Source organism: Juglans regia, chromosome 11 (assembly GCF_001411555.2).
Source record: "Juglans regia cultivar Chandler chromosome 11, Walnut 2.0, whole genome shotgun sequence".
In the NCBI taxonomy this organism is placed as follows: Eukaryota; Viridiplantae; Streptophyta; class Magnoliopsida; order Fagales; family Juglandaceae; genus Juglans; species Juglans regia.
The window spans coordinates 11,072,583-11,088,825 of record NC_049911.1 but is presented as its reverse complement, the minus strand read 5'-3'; the positions used below and the strand labels follow the sequence as shown (position 1 = coordinate 11,088,825).

The following is a 16,243-nucleotide window of genomic DNA, read 5'->3' as shown; positions in this document are numbered from 1 at the left end:
AACATGTCTTGAGGTGAAAATACGACCAGTTGGTGGATAAAGGCATTTGTAGCCTTTGTGTTTGTTGCTGTAGCCAATAAAGACACATGGCAAAGACTTTGGTTCAAGCTTATTGGACCTGTATTCTCCAAGATATGGAAAACATCTAGACCCTAGAGTTCGAAGTATGCTATAATCAGGGTGTTTAGCATAAAGTCTGAAAAATGGAGAGTCCATGTTAAGCATAGGAGTTGGCAATCTGTTTAACAAGAAAACAGCAGTAGAAAAACAGTCTAGCCAGAACCTAGGTGGGAGTTTAGCATGAAACATCATAGTCAAACCTAAGTTTGTGATACTTCTATGCTTTCTTTCTGTTGTTCCATTTTGTTCAGGTGTTTTGGGACAGGCAGCTTGATGAAGGATGCCATGACTTTGAAGGTATGCAAGGAGTGTGGTGTTATTCAACTCACCACCCTCATCAGTTTGGAAGACACGAATTTTGGCATCAAATTGACATTGTACAAGCATGTGAAACTGAACAAAAGCAGAATGGAGATCAGATTTATGTTTGAGAGGAATCAGCCATGAAAATTTGGTTGCTTCATCAACAAAAATAGCATAGAATTTATACTTTTCCCTAGAAGGAGTAGGAGCTGGTCCCCATAAATCACAATGGATTTTTGCAAAAGGAACATTAACAGTGCTGTCTCTAGAAAGAAAAGGCAACTTGGAGGCTTTCCCCATTTGACAACAAGTACAAATTTGTGTGGAAGTTTGTTTTGACTCAAGAGTAATAAACTTTTTGTTACAGAGAAAGTCTAAAATTCTCGAGTTTGGATGTCCAAGCCTTTGATGCCATTGAACTTTATTTGTGGATCGAAATCTGGAGGAATAGAAGCTCTCCTTATTTTGAAAACTTGAGGCAGCATCAAAAGTGTATAGTCCCTTCTGGTTCCTTCCTATTGCCACTATCTTCTGTGTTACCCTGTCCTTAATCACAAAACCATGTCCATCAAACTCAAATTTCAGAGGATAATCAGTAGTTAACTTGCTAACAGACAATAGGTCCTTTTTTATAGCAGGTACTACAAGAACATCATTTAAGATAATCGGAGATGTAGGGGGGCCAACCATGGCCTGACCAACATGTGTGATAGGTAATACTTTCCCATTACCTACCATTATACCATCATGACCTGTGTAAGGAGTCAGTGAGTGAAGAATACCTTCATTTGCAGTCATATGGTCAATAGCACCAGTGTCAGGATTCCATGTAGAATTTTCAAAGTTGTCTTCCATTTTGAATGCTGCAAAACCTTGAGGGAGGCTATCATTTGTGAAAGAATGATTAAACCTATTAAAACACCTTAAAGCAGTGTGATTTCTTTTGTTACAAATCTGGCAGAAAACTTCTTCTTTGTTTGCAGATTTGAAGTTGGAAAGGGAGCCACAAGAGTGATTGTTAAAACTTTGTTCAGCCTTTGTTTTGGAGCCAGTGGACTGTCCTTGTACAAAGCCACGACCCTTTGATGTAAAGGAGCCAGGATTTGCATTGGATTTCTTTTGCTTATAGGACTTCTGTCCATAAAAGGCCACAGATGAAGGGGTAGCATCAATTTTATACCTGTCTGTGTAGCTCTCCAAGAGGGTGACAACTTCTGAGTATGCTGGAACTGGTGGCCTGAGCATGGTTGCTGTGAAAACTTCAAACTCCTTGCCAAGGCCATTGAGAAGCCACCAAGACTTCTTGTGTTCTGCCACTGGTTTGCCAATAGCAGCAAGTTCATCACAGATGGTCTTAAACCTCCTTAGGTAATCACTTAAGGAATCAGATCCTTTTGTGATGGAGGTGAGTCTGTGCTTAAGAGCAAGACTTCGATCAGAGGATACTCTTGCAAATGCATGAACAAGAGCATTCCACACTTCTGAAGCTGTGTTTAGACCAACAACAATGCCTAACACTTCTTCAGAAAGTGTAGCTGTAAGCCAGCCTTTAACCAATCTATCAGACCTGCGCCACTTTTGATATAGTGGGTTAGGCTGAGATGAGTCATTTAGAAGAAATTGAGATGGTGCTGAAACATCACCTGTTATGAATCCTTGAAGATCATAACTTTCGAGTATGTTTAGCATTTGTGTTTTCCAAAGCAGAAAATTGTTTGAATTCAATTTGAGAGATACATAATTGGCGACATTTTGTGATACTGGGTAAGGATAAGGGTCTGAGTTGGTAGAAGAACCAGAGAATGCAGAGGAATCCATAGAAAGGGAAAAAAAAAAACACAATTCTTTATCAACCTGTATAGGCTCTTGATACCATAAAGAAGTTTTTGAGAAACTACTATCTCACGAGTTGAGATAGAGAGTGTGCTTTCATTCCATATTTATAGTAGCATATACAAGTTGATCCATCTATGGAAAGTGTACAAAATATAGAAAGAATGCTATACAGAAAATATAAATTAAATACACAGCTATATACAGCTGACATATTTTATCTATTTCCTAAGTATAGCCATTAGTTGACTTGCTGGGATCACGTGCTGTGTTGAGCTGTGTTGCTTGATTGAAGCACAGCTGTTTGAATTCTATCATCATTCCTTATAGGCCCATAAGCGTCAGCTGTATCATAGAAAGTGATTCCCTTACTGAAAGCATACTTTATTATTGAGATTCCATCCTCATCACAGAGATTAGAATTGTAGGCTCCAGTCAGGCCCATACATCCAAATTCCAACTTTGAGACCTAGGAATATATAAAAATAAAAAATAAAATAAAAATTAGCATTCCAAGAAACTAATTACAATCTGAAATCAGAATTTCCCTCCTCGTCGTCGTCATTATCATCAAAAAAAAAAATTAAGATGTCGTTTGAATTCGAAGATGAGTTGAGATGGGTTGTGAATAGTAATGAGATGAGTTGTGAATAGTAATGAGATTTGTGAGTTAAAGTTGTTGAATAGTAATGAATAGTAATAAGATGAGTTGAGATAAATTGAGATGGACTGTAAATATAAAGTTGCTGAATAGTAATGAATACCAATTACCCCATGCCAATAAAATTAACAAAAGCCCAGTTCAAAGTCACTCAACAAACTCACAACGTGGCTCAAGTCAAGTCAATTGGTTAGACGCGCGTGGACCGAATCACCTAAATACCGTTATTTCCTATATATGTGAAGGTATTTTTGCGTATTTTTTGTGCACTCTACTAATGTGATTGGTTGCATCACTTTTTTTAATATAAAATAACTTTTTTTAAACAATCACATTAGTAAAGTACACAAAGGGTACGCAAAAGTGATTATATGAAGCAACATAACTCAATGATATTTGAAGTATAAATTTTTTATTTTTTTTGGATCAGACTGAAATTCAGAAAAAAAAAAAAAAAAAAAAAAAAAAAAAGCGATCTTATTTTTTTTATAGAAACATACTCATTTCATTAAAGAACCGAAGTTACAAATGTGACTTATCAATACAAGAAAATCTAATACATAGAAAATCCAGTCTATAAGCCAACTAACGCAACAGCTCTGGAGCTTCCCCACTCACAAATTCTTTTGTGATAGACATTGTCTTAACTTTTAATAAACTTTCTTATAACAGAGAAAGCGCTCTGTAAAAACAGAACTTAATGGCCCTCTCTATCCTCTCAGGGAAGAAGAGTACGAGACACTGCTATGGACATCAAATCCAATAGCCTAATTCCTATTTATTAAAAACTAAAGCCAACAAACAACTACAAATAACCACAAAAACAACTACAAGACCACAAGCACTGGTGAGGCCCCCGACAACATGCCCACCGCAAGCATCGTCATCTCCAGCCCTGGTGGAACTAGCACACAGCTTTCGTGCGGACCACAATAGCCTGGCCGTACAATCACCGGCCGTAGCATCACCCATCACTCTCGAAAAACACTTGCCCCGGATTACGTCCGATCCAAAGGCCCAAACCTCACTCCGGTCAGCAAAAAAACAATACTAAAAACAGAAACAAGATAAACACAAAGCACTGAAACAGACAACAAGAAATAAACAAAAAATAAAAACGGATGAACAATACACAATGATCAACATTGGCTCGTGCAGAAACTGTTCACGCTGGGAGGAGGGCCGATGGTCAGACTTGGAAGTCCAGGAGTTAGAGGTTCCACAGAAACCGAGTGTGGCGTCGGGAGAGGGCATCTTGGTGGCGCGTGAAGACCACGCGCCAACGATGTCCGGAACTTCGTCCCGCGCGTGCGGACTATGCTCCACTCCGATGGACGCCGGATTTGGAGGTTTTGAAGATCGACGGCTGGGCGTCATGCCGGAGGGGCGCATGTAGAGATGTGATGGCTAGAAAGACTCGAACGACGATCCTCCCTTATTCGGCCTAAAAACACAAAAGTAAAACAAAAAAAACACTACACAAAAATAAAAAGACAGAGCAGAAAAAGAGGAGGGCAGGGGGCGAGGAGCCAAAGCTCTCCCCCCCTCCCCCCTTCCAACCGATCTGGGGTTTTGGGAACTTTAGAGAGAAGGGGGAGGGTTTTAGAGAAAAGGGGTTCTTTCGCAAATTGGCCAATGTTGCTCCTTTACATTGGCCAATTTGCGATCATTTTTGCCATCATTTAAATATATTTTTCTAAAATGAGTTTTAGCGATCCTTTTCTAAAATGAGTAAGAGCTATCCTTTTCTAAAATGAGTAAATATATTTTTCAAGCTAATTAATTCTTGTCATTATAAGTCATATATGTCACTTGATATGACATGTTTTACTTGATTATCATTTAAATATTTGATAGAAAAAATCACTTGAAATATAACACATAATTGTGCGTGTCTTTGAGTATTAAAGCTTAAAGATAAGTAATATCATAACTCTTTGATATGGGCAATCCGGCAAACTTATTTGATTAAAAGAAATGCTCAGATTTGGCATTAAAAAAAAAATGCTGCCCGGCATATGCTTGAAAAAAGAGTTACCTCAAGGCCTTGATGGCCTATTTTCACCCTTGGAATTTAGATTAGATTTAACATTTGACGTTGAATCATATTAGTTTATAAATTTGTTTTGTATAATCTCTTTATACATCTAGAAATTACCTTTTCAAGATTTTTTTGTTTGGTAACAGTCAAAAGAATGAGAATGAGAATGAGAGCTCGCCACGCCTAAAATATACATATCCAACCCCCTCTTCGTCATTGCTTAGGTTATTATTTGTTACTTTTGGTTCTTGGTGGATTCTACACAGGTCCAAGTACACGACTAGGCAGCGCGTTCCAAATTCAAGCGTTATTTTATCTTTTAAGAGTTATGTTATTTAATGTGTATGTAAATATATTGCAAGCTAAACTCCTTACGATCGACAGCTTAATAGATAGAGAAAGGAAAGTTAGCACAACCCTCTAGGATGTTTGGCCTTGAATTGATCTGTATTAACTTGGAAAACATGATTGTCCCTAGCACGGTGGCCGGAAGCCCTGCTAGGTCATCATCGATATAAGCAATGTTTGACAACGATGAAAAATCAGTTCATGTCTCATATCATGTGGGAAATGTGGAGGAAGAAGGGTTGCTTGTGGTGACTTTGCCTGAGAAGTAATTGGCTGAGCTATGTGAGGACCAACCTATCCTGCGTCTGGAACCAATAATGCTACCATGTGGGAAAAGATAGTCACTTTTAGTTTTGGGTGTTGTTTTTGCCTAAAATAAAGCTTTAAAAAAATATATAGTGAAGACGAACAAACATCTAATAACGTGTGATACAAAGCAAGCAAAAATAATATCACTCTCAAACAGTTTACATAATCATGTTGATAATTGTGGCTCGTGAAAGGCACAATTAGTTATTAACATACAAGATATTATCCAAGTGATGATACATTGAAGTGTAAGTAGAGATAAGAGAGTAGAAGAGTATTAATTCTTTGGTGGAGTGTTGGCAAACTTCCATTGTAAATGATCCGCGTTTATAAAGCTTCTACCACCAGCTACCTCTTCGATAGGCACAGCATCAGATATCTCCTTTAGAGCTTCTCCTGTAAGTTTCACCTTCAAAGAGCCAATATTGTTATCCAGGTTCTTGATCTTGGTTGTCCCTATAAAAGTTCAAGGCCAATGAAAGGTGAGGAAAATGCAGGTAATATTGTCTCAACTTGCTTTGATCTTTTAAAAGGTGATATATGCTTTAGTATCACAATTCCTGCAGAAATTGCATTAAAACTCCTTGGACCATGAGGAGATTTGGCACGTCGGATAATTCATCCAGCAAAACAGTTCAAAAGGGTTCTGGAATCTGAAGCTACTGTGTGTGTGTGTACTAAATGAATATGATTGGAAACTTATAGCCTAGTATTGTAATTTATTTGAGAAAGAGAGGAAGATACTGCATAAAAGCAGAAATTGTAAAAAGCAAATTTAATTTCACCTGGGAGATAAAGGAATTCTTCATCCTAACTATGGAATTCATCAATGCATGGCTTTGGCATAAATTTTTACTCTCTTTCATGCTATTCCTTCTTGTAACATTTTCCAACACACTCGACGAAAACGGAATCTAATACCATTAGAACATATAACGGATAGAGAGGAGAGGAACTATGAGGGTATTCCTCTATCACAAGTGAGAATCAAGGAAACTACTAGGGTATAACTGTGAATTAAATTTTCTGTTTACAAAATTGATGGAAAGGGTAATGGAGGAGGACTTGGATTTGAGCGGCTTAAGAAAGGAAAAAGGAAAAAGACACTAGGAAAGGAAACAGTATTAATAGCATTGGACAGAACTTCAGGCATTTGTTTTTCTCTGTCTCTCTTCTCCCACCAAGTTTGTAAGCAAAACATCGAACCAAACGAATTTTAGATCAGTTTAACTAATTAGGGCTAAAAGGTGAAAGTCACTTACCAGGTATAGGTACAACATCGTCCCCTTGCTCAAGAACCCATGCTAGTGCTAGCTGGGCAGGAGTGCATTCATGCTTTCTAGCCAGGCTTTCTATTCGAGTATATATGGTCTTGTTCTTATCCAAATTCTCACCTTGGAACCGAGGATGATTGACCTTAAACCAAAAAGAACTGGATTCAGTTGAGAAATTTTATTATTTATGGTAACATTTTTGCCCAAAGGCAAAAGTCCTGAAATCCTCAAGTAAGAGGGTTCTTCAAATAAAGTGCAGAATATTGGTAAATGAATCATAACAACTTGACGATAAGAAAAGAAAAAAACAATGCATTTACATGAAAAGTTGTTTGAGGAAGAAATTCTCTTAAGAAAGAAATGTAACTTAAGAAAAATACGTAATACCAGATAGAATGATGTGCTTCTAAAGGCAACTGAATGGACATTTTTATATGCATAAATTGTGTTCAAATCAACTTTGAAGAGTAAAGCACCGCTGAAAGAAGAATATCATACTTGCAAGAAGAATTATGCTGGCAATTATTATTCATTGAAAATTAAAAAATGGAGGGGCAAAATAGTGGGGAAATTGATACCAAGTTGCTATTTGTGGCAACAGTTTCAACAACTCCCTTGCCAGCGAAAAAACCAAGACCAAGAGGACTGTATGGAACTATTCCAATTCCAAGTTCCCTGCATGCACAAAAGTATTGTTCTAATTCTAGATAAGATGATTATAATATATTGAAATACAAAATATACACAAACACACCTTCAATACAAGCAATAATCTCTCTCTCTCTCTCACACACACACACCCCATCAGAAACCAAAGGATACAGAACACATTTAAAATACAAACAATCTAATGTCCAAATCAGAACTTTAACAGACAATAGCTACTGAACAAGTAAGTAGAACGAGATGGGATTTCTCATATCAAGCATGGATAAACACGTCGGTAAGGAATTCATTGAAGGTTTCTTTCAAGTGAAAGCACACATGAGACAAACTTTTGTAAATACGTGGGCTATAAATTGATCAAACCTGCAAAGTGGAATTATCTCTTCCTCGAGATCACGAGTCCAGAGAGACCACTCCATTTGTACAGCTGTGATTGGATGGATAGCATGTGCCCTCCTTATTGTGTCTGGGCTGGCTTCAGATAGACCAATATACTTGACTTTTCCCTCTTCTACCAGCTTCTTAAGTTCACCAATCTACAAACCAATAAGATGCACCAAATGAGTTTTGCCACCTACTGGCTTCAGATAGACCAATATACTTGACGGGTTCAAACTGCAAAACAAAAAATAAGAAGCAAAACCACCCATTACAGACATCTAGCTGAAACAGAGAAAAATTCACTTACGGTTTCTTCTATAGGTACTTTTGTGTCTACCCTGTGCTGATAATACAGATCAATATATTCCACATCAAGGCGCTTCAAGCTTGCCTCACAGCATGAGCGAACATATTCTGGACTACCATTCACAACCATACGAGAAAATACCGGTCTTTGGATGCCAAATTTGGTGGCAATTTGAATTTTCTCTCTTGGCAACTGCTTCAAGGCCTGGAGGATATATAATTTTTTCAGTTAATGTCACAAAGTTGTATTGCGTTCCTCAAATGTTAACAATCAATTTGCTGACAACAGAACAACATAAAAAACCACAAATTTATTCTCTGTTTACTACTAAAAAAATCCAACTTCTTGAGAGAGTAAAAGTAAAAGTTGGTAATAAACACCTTCCCAAGAAGAATTTCATTAGTATGAGGCCCATAAACGTCGGCAGTATCAAAGAAAGTGATTCCCTTACTGAAAGCATGCTTTATTACTGAGATTCCATCCTCATCAGAGAGAGGAGAATTATAGGCTCCAGTTAGGCCCATACATCCAAACCCCAACTTTGAGACCTGGGAATAAAAGAACAAAAGAAATAAGAATTAAAAATAAATGAACAACATTTAGTCAAAATTAATGAATTGGAGTGATAAACAGCACCAAAAAATTATTCCAATAAAGAAAACTATTACTTAGAACCCATTCTGCATCTTGAACATTATGAAAGACTAATATCATGATTTCCAGAACTTGTTAGTGACACAAGGATATATATTTTCACTTAAATCAACTAATAGGTCTTCCATGATTAGAAGTTATTTCTGCAGGTCCAAACTTATATTGAGGCTTGGTGAAGGAAGAGGTGTTCGTTGATTACAGAATAATAACTACTCTTTTAAAGACAGCAACTCCACATGATCTCCTTTGATTGAATGTAGTACAAGACTATTAGGACTTAAAACTTTACCTCAATAGTTTGACAACCTCAATCCGTTTAGCAAAATTTATATCTATACAAAGTCCATAAACACTACTGCCTTTTCATTCCACTAAAATGTCATGGGGGTTTTGTCACAATGCCAAAGTTTATATAGATTACCTCCTACTAAATCATATCTCTTCCCTGAGGTTGATACAATTAAAAGCACCTATAGAAGCTCGGCCTTTGCAGGCTCATGATTTGACCATAGGAAACATTCTTAGAGATGATGCAACTCTTGCTGCAGCCAGCAGTAGGATGTTCTTCTTGAGCTATTTAGAAGACATCATTATTGCAGCAACAGCCCAAGACCAGTTTATTTTAAAACTTCACTACAAACTTAATCTCAAACTCCCTGTAACTAAATAGCTTCGGATGAAAATTGCACCTAACTTATGGTGCACTCTTCTAGGTCTCCAAATAGATATTCTCATAATAGTTAACTTGTACAAACTCTACACTATCTACAAGAGCTTTAATTTCATAAAAATAACAAATGAAAATCCTGATCACTGAAAAGCAACTTGGAAACTCCCAAAATCAGTTTTAATTTTCTTTTATCCTTTCCTTCATTCAAAGATAAGAGATTTTACATTCAAACTCATGGTTAATGAGTAAATTCATGTCTTCCAAAAGATAATGGCTAGGGACATAATACTATCATCAGAACTAAGCCATTCAATGGACATGCACATTTGTAAATCCCATGGAAGTTTAAATTCAATGCATCATTCAGACTAATTCTGTTTAAGAAAATGAATTTTAGTGCTGATGGTACAAGGTCAGCTTTCAGATATCAGTGAATGGCATCCATTTGACATTTTTTATGTCAAATACATGATGGGCTGGTCACGAATTCACTTCTTCGGCTACCATTTTTTTTTTTTTTCGAAAAATAAATTTTGCAGCACATGTTTATGCTGATTTTGGGACCAGAAAGAAATACATGTTTCCCAACTAGTCTCATCGTTTCTTGTGTCATAATGTCATTATCTCACCGTATGGGACTATATGCCACTATTTAAATCGATCGATTGCAATAGAAAAACAAAACGAAACGAACAATGCAGAAAGAAGGATTCACATAGTTTTTCATTTGAAACCATTCATATGTCTGTGTCTACACGCATGCATATAGCATTTTCACAATCACAGACCACCTCCACCAAATAAAAACTTGGGAAGTTTGTCCATCAAAGATCATCTCAACCAAATAAAAATGGTCTAAAAACTATTCAATACTGCCAGTTCCATCAAATCAGGAATTCCAACAAACTAATCACAATCTTTTTTTTATAACAATCTAATAACAATCTGATAGCAAAATTGTCATCATTGGTCTACAAAGTTCTCAAAAAATCTTGGGATTCTAGGATCTCAAACTATGCAGATTGGTATTCAAAGAAATGCGACTTGAGCAGATGCAAGTGGAACATTCTTGAAAAATAAAATTGAAACGGGTACGCAAGGAATGAAATTGGGAGTTACCTCAAGGCCTTGATTGCCCAGTTTCACCCTTGGAATTTGGACATCGTTTGCTTGTGCCATCTTTTTAGAAGTAGTGTTCCTGTACTCAAGATTCGATGTCTCATTGCGTCTCAGACGTGTGTGTATATATAGAGAGAGAGGGCAGAAGATGCGACAAGTGAAAGAGAAGCCACTACTCTTATCTGTCCTTTTTTAGAATTTTTGCTCTTAGTAATAATAGGAAGTAGGATGTTTTTTCCTTTTCGTTATAAATTTATGACTTTACAATAGCTTTGTAATACCATAATAACTTTGAAATATCCTTATCCAACCTCCTCTTCGTCATTGCTTAGGTCATGGAGTGTTTGAGGACTGTTTTTCTTTTTTTTGAAAATAAACTATTTCATTCATCAAAGTAGTTGCTTGATACAAGGGGGACAGTCCTCAATCATTATGCAATCCTCTTGGCAGTTAAGAGCAAACTTTGCCAAATGATATGCAATTACATTAACTTCCCTATGGACATGTAAGACAGACCAAGAGAGGAACTTAGAAAGCAAAATCTTAATATCTCTAATAACAAGGTCAGAATCACTCCAACTATCTTCCTTGTTTTCGATTGCCTTCACCACCAAAAGGGAATCACCTTTGAGTATTATATGCTGAAGACCCAGATCTGTACAGAAGGAAGAGGCTCTTCGAGCTGCTATGGCCTCACCGAGAAGTGGATCCGGGACCAGGTCCATTGAAGAACATAAGGATGCCATAACAGCTCCTTCTGAGTTCCTAACAATTATACCAATCCCCACCCTTGAATTGACTTTATCAATGGCAGCATCCCAGTTGGCTTTGAACATATCTAATGGGGGAGCAATCCATCTGTTAACTGTTTTGGTTACATAAAATTAAAATATTTCATATTATTTTATCTCTTATAATTATTACTACTTTCTTAAACTTCTATATAAAATATAATAAATAATTTAATTTTTTTAAAATTTTTAAATTTTTTAAAAAATAAATATTATAATAATATTATATTTAACTTTTAACAAAACATCTCATCTCATCTCATCTGTATAACCAAATGAGACATGATTGTTTGAAAAAATTTATGTACATTTTATTTAAAAAAATTAGATATATATAAAAAATTATTTTTAATAATAAATTCTATTATTTTTAAAGGAAATACCGAAATAGGCAAAATTATCCTAAAATTCTATTTAATATAATTAATAATTTGAGTGCATAAAATATATAATTTATTGTGAAATCACTTCAATTATAACAAATAATATTAAAATTTTAATATTTTTTTATATGAACCAAACAATCATTTTCTCTTATCCAGATTCCCTTTCGTCATTGCTTATTTATTTTTATTTTTTTTTTGAAATAAAACCTCCTCATTCATTCAAATATCAGTGTTTACAATGCAATAATCTCTCAGTAAACAATCTGAAATACAAACTGGTATATCTTCTATCCATATCTTTTCTAAATCTATGTGTAATGCTTCTTTAGCAAGAGTATGTGCTGCTGTATTTGTATTTCTATTTGCAAACTTCACTGACCAGTTAGGCCATTCTTTCATCTGAACCTTCAAATCTTCAATAATGCTGCCAAAATAAGATAAATCTTCAATCTGGCTGTTTACTGCATTAACAACGACCTGTGCATCTCCTTCCATTATTACTTTGTTGAATCTTAGATCTTCACATAACTCCATTGCTTTCCTTAATGCCCAGCCCTCAGCTATAGCAGGTTGATCCACAAAAGCTTTTCGACTCACAACAAGCTGCCATCACCTCCCCCTTATAATTTCTGATTACCACCTCTAAACCCACCTTCCTTTGTTTCACATCTAAAGCTACATCCCAATTGGCCTTAAACCAATACACATCAGGTGGACTCCAACTATGAACCAAACCCCCTGTGTTTGCTTGCTGTCTGATTTCAGTTATCTTCCCACATGAAGACTGATACTCTTCTAAGCTCTCTCTAGCTGTACTAATCACATAAGTGTGACTTAGAAGCTTGCTTTCAAACACAAAGGTATTTCTCCGAAGCCATAACCCTCTCAAAACTACAGCAACTTCCTCCATATCACCAATTGAGAGCTTCTCTGTTAGTACTTCCAGCAAACCAAGTAGATCCCCTTCTCCCACCCTCCATTTCTGAACTGAAATGACAGATCCTGACCATACATCATTTGCAGCAGGACATTGCCAAAGAACATGTAGGACTGTTTCTTCCTCTTGCAAACAAATAGGGCATCTAGAATCTTCCACAATCCTCTTAGACCTCAGATTTTTCCTGGTAGCTAATAGATTATTCCCTGCCTTCCAAAGGAAACTTTTTGTGCTGCCAGGAATGTTTAGTCCCCAAATACTCTTCCAAAGCTTTCCTAAGCCATTCTGTTCCGAGGATTCTCCTATTGAGACTCTTGATCTAGATTCCTCCAAGTGGTAGGCAGATTTGACACTAAAAATACCTTTCTTAGAGGGTCCCCAAATCATTCTATCATCCACGTCCCTCTTACTTAAAGGGATACTGATTATCATATCAGCCTCTTCCTTAGAAAAAATAGATTTTATGAAACCCTCATTCCATACCTTCCTTCCCTCAAACATTAGGTCCTTAACTAAAACACAAGTATTCAGTAAAGGATTAGGAGATTGCACCCTGAAAGAAGATGGTGTTGGCAACCACCTCTGACCCCAAATATTAATATTTTGGCCATCCCCCACCCTCCACCTTAGTCCTTCCTTTAGCAGATCCAAAGAACTCCATATGCTTCTCCAAATTTGAGATGGAGCTCTCCCTAACTTAGCTTCCAGCAGGGATGAGCTTCTAAAATATTTTTGTTTGAATATGGTGGCAACCATAGAGGAAGGATTTTGAAGTATTCTCCATGCTTGCTTAGCCAGAAGTGCTGAATTAAAACTGGTCAGATTTCTAAAGCCCAGACCTCCACCCTCTTTTGACTGACTCATTCTCTCCCAACTCCTCCAGACAATACCACTGGAATTTTTCTGATTTTTCCACCAAAATCTGAACAGCATCACATTGATCTCTTTGCACAACCTTTTAGGCAGCATGAAGACACTCATAGTATAAGATGGAATTGCTTGTAGGACAGCTTTTATCATGACTTCCTTTCCTGCCCCAGACAGAAAGAAATTCTTCCAATTGCTAATCTTTTGCCAAACTCTTTCTTTTAAGCTTCTAAAAGTGTTATACTTTGATCTACCTACCATAGTGGGTAGACCCAAGTACTTATCATAACTGCCTTGCACAATAGCTCCACCTTCCACAAGAATCTTCCTTTTAACTTCCACAGAGGTATTAGAACTGAAAAACACTGCTGTCTTCTCCTTATTAAGAAATTGACCCGAGGCTTTTTCATAAATGAGCAACAAATCCTGCATCTTCCTCCATTCTTCCACCGAGGCTCTACAAAACAGAATACAATCATCTGCAAAGAGCAGATGATTTACTCTTAAGCCGTGTCTAGCTACTGAAATACCCTTTGTGTTCCCCCTTAGATCTGAGTTGTTGAGTAAAGAACTCAATCCCTCTGCACACAAGATGAATAGATAAGGGGATAGAGGATCCCCTTGTCTAAGACCCCTTGAGGGCAATAACACCTCACCTGGTGTACCATTAATTAACACAGAAAAGGAGACTGAACTAATACATTTCAGAATTAAACTTGTCCACCCATCACAGAACCCCAGCCTTTTCATAACAGCAATCACATAAGGCCACTCAATTCTGTCGTAGGCCTTAGACATATCAAGTTTGATAGCCATGCTACCTTTTTTACCTTTCTTGCTCACCTTCATCGAATGTAATACCTCATAAGCCACCATAACATTATCCGTTATAATCCTCCCAGGAATAAAGGCACTTTGATTGGCTGAAATAGATGCAGACAACACTTCTTTGAGTCTGTTTGCTATCACTTTGGACGCCACTTTGTAAATCACATTACATAGGCTAATAGGCGTATATTCAGTTACCAACTTAGGGTCCTTAGACTTGGGAATCAAGACAATGAACGTGTGGTTAACTGAAGAGAAAGAGGTTTTACCATTTAGCAAATCTAAGACTGTCGAGCATACCTTATCCCCCACTGTTGCCCAATGATTTTGGTAGAAGCAAGCACCAAAACCATCAGGGCCTGGAGACTTCAAAGGGGCCATACTTTTGATAACAACTTCAATTTCCAACTTGCTAAAAGGTCTACTTAATCTTTCATTCATCTCACTTGTCACCCAAGGTACTATATTCTGTAGACACTTCTCCATAGCAGCTGTGTTAGGATTTGAGGTAGAAAACAACCTCTCAAAATAGGATCTAAAGGCTTCATCAACTTCCACCTGACCCCTAAAGACTCTACCTCGATCATCCAACACTTGGCTAATGCTGTTTTTTCTTCTTCTCTGGTTTGCACAAGCATGAAAAAACTTTGTATTCCTATCACCCGAGGCATACCAATTCCTTTTGGCCCTTTGCCTCCACTTCAGGTCTTCCTTCTCCAACAAACTCCCAACCTCTCTTTGCACCCTTTTAATCTCTGCTGAGTTATGCCTCCCCTCATCTTCTTGTAGCTTCTTAAGGACTTCTGTTTTTTCCTTAATAGCTCTCACCCTGTTAAACTTGTTCTGGTTATTCCACTTCCCGAGAGCCTTGCTGCAATTATCCAACAGATTCATGAAATTTAAAGACTTCTCACCCCTCTCCTCCCCTCTATCCCACTCTCTTCTAATAACCCCTTCACATTCTTCATCTTTGGCCCAACCAGCTTCGTATCTAAATACTTTCTTGCCTCTCCAAATATTTCTGTCTTTCTTACTCGAAACCAGTAGCAAAGGCCTATGATCTGAGCATCTCCCTACTAATACCTCCACCCAGTATTCTTTGTACAAGTGTGCCCACCTTGGATTTGCCACTGCCCTATCCAACCTTTCTTTTGTAAAGGTGTCATCCTCATGTTTATTACTCCATGTGAACTTGTTCCCCTTCCACCCAAGATCAGAAAGATTTCCTTTCTCTAAGGCTAACCTAAATCTCTCCATCAGTTTTTCCTGTCTTGGATTTCCCCCCACCTTCTCATCATTAGTAACAATTTCATTAAAGTCCCCAATTACACACCACCCTTGGTTATCCTTAGGCTTTAAGGACTCAAAAAAATCCCATGCTTCGGCTCTTTTAAAAGCTTCTGGCTGCCCATAATAACAAGTGAGAATCCAACTATCCTTATCTTTTTCCTCAACTATCTTCACATTTATATGTCTTTGTGTGTAGTTAATGACTTCAACCTTAACCACATTGTTCCATAATAAAGCTAAACCCCCCTTTCTTCCTACTGACTCCACAACAAAACACCCTTCAGATTTTAATTTTTTCTTCAAATGATCAAATCTTGCTGCTCTTAGTTTAGTCTCAATCAAAAAGACTAAATCGGGTCTCTTATCCTCCACCAAGTGGTAAAGGTCCTGAACTGTCCGAGGGTTCCCAAGCCCTCGGCAGTTCCAACTTAAGATTTTCATTGGGATTGGCAGGGCTG

The 16,243-nt window shown here is 37.2% G+C and overlaps 3 protein-coding genes across 3 annotated transcripts; all 3 read right to left on the bottom strand.

Moving 5' to 3' along the window:
• Positions 1 to 5,705: 5,705 nt before the first annotated feature.
• Positions 5,706 to 10,867, bottom strand: LOC109016275 (probable aldo-keto reductase 1). The gene is made up of 7 exons (XM_035695378.1): positions 10,687 to 10,867; positions 8,624 to 8,791; positions 8,244 to 8,447; positions 7,919 to 8,091; positions 7,468 to 7,564; positions 6,878 to 7,031; positions 5,706 to 6,071 (listed from the first exon to the last, which is right to left on the bottom strand). The coding sequence occupies exons 1-7, from the start codon at positions 10,744 to 10,746 to the stop codon at positions 5,893 to 5,895; spliced, it is 1,035 nt and encodes a 344-aa protein (XP_035551271.1). The 5' UTR covers positions 10,747 to 10,867; the 3' UTR covers positions 5,706 to 5,892.
• A 208-nt stretch (positions 10,868 to 11,075) lies between these two features.
• Positions 11,076 to 11,522, bottom strand: LOC108995237. The gene has a single exon (XM_018970762.1). It carries the CDS (start codon positions 11,520 to 11,522, stop codon positions 11,076 to 11,078), a length of 447 nt encoding a protein of 148 aa, XP_018826307.1.
• A 560-nt stretch (positions 11,523 to 12,082) lies between these two features.
• Positions 12,083 to 15,752, bottom strand: LOC118349891. The gene is made up of 3 exons (XM_035695830.1): positions 15,228 to 15,752; positions 12,516 to 15,116; positions 12,083 to 12,466 (listed from the first exon to the last, which is right to left on the bottom strand). The coding sequence occupies exons 1-3, from the start codon at positions 15,750 to 15,752 to the stop codon at positions 12,083 to 12,085; spliced, it is 3,510 nt and encodes a 1,169-aa protein (XP_035551723.1).
• Between the last annotated feature and the right edge of the window lie 491 nt (positions 15,753 to 16,243).

Excerpts from the sequence above, each read along its gene's own strand:
- LOC109016275 (XM_035695378.1), bottom strand. The coding sequence starts at position 10,746 with ATGGCACAAGCAAACGATGTCCAAATTCCAAGGGTGAAACTGGGCAAT. Across the intron at positions 7,032-7,467 it reads TTGCCACAAATAGCAACTTG|GTCAATCATCCTCGGTTCCA; the intron begins GTATCAATTTCC and ends TTTTGGTTTAAG. Across the intron at positions 6,072-6,877 it reads CGATGTTGTACCTATACCTG|GGACAACCAAGATCAAGAAC; the intron begins GTAAGTGACTTT and ends GAACTTTTATAG.
- LOC108995237 (XM_018970762.1), bottom strand. The coding sequence starts at position 11,522 with ATGTTCAAAGCCAACTGGGATGCTGCCATTGATAAAGTCAATTCAAGG.
- LOC118349891 (XM_035695830.1), bottom strand. The coding sequence starts at position 15,752 with ATGGAGAGATTTAGGTTAGCCTTAGAGAAAGGAAATCTTTCTGATCTT. Across the intron at positions 15,117-15,227 it reads TTAAAAGGGTGCAAAGAGAG|AGAAGAAGAAAAAACAGCAT; the intron begins GTTGGGAGTTTG and ends TGTGCAAACCAG. Across the intron at positions 12,467-12,515 it reads TAGATGTGAAACAAAGGAAG|CTTGTTGTGAGTCGAAAAGC; the intron begins GTGGGTTTAGAG and ends AGGTGATGGCAG.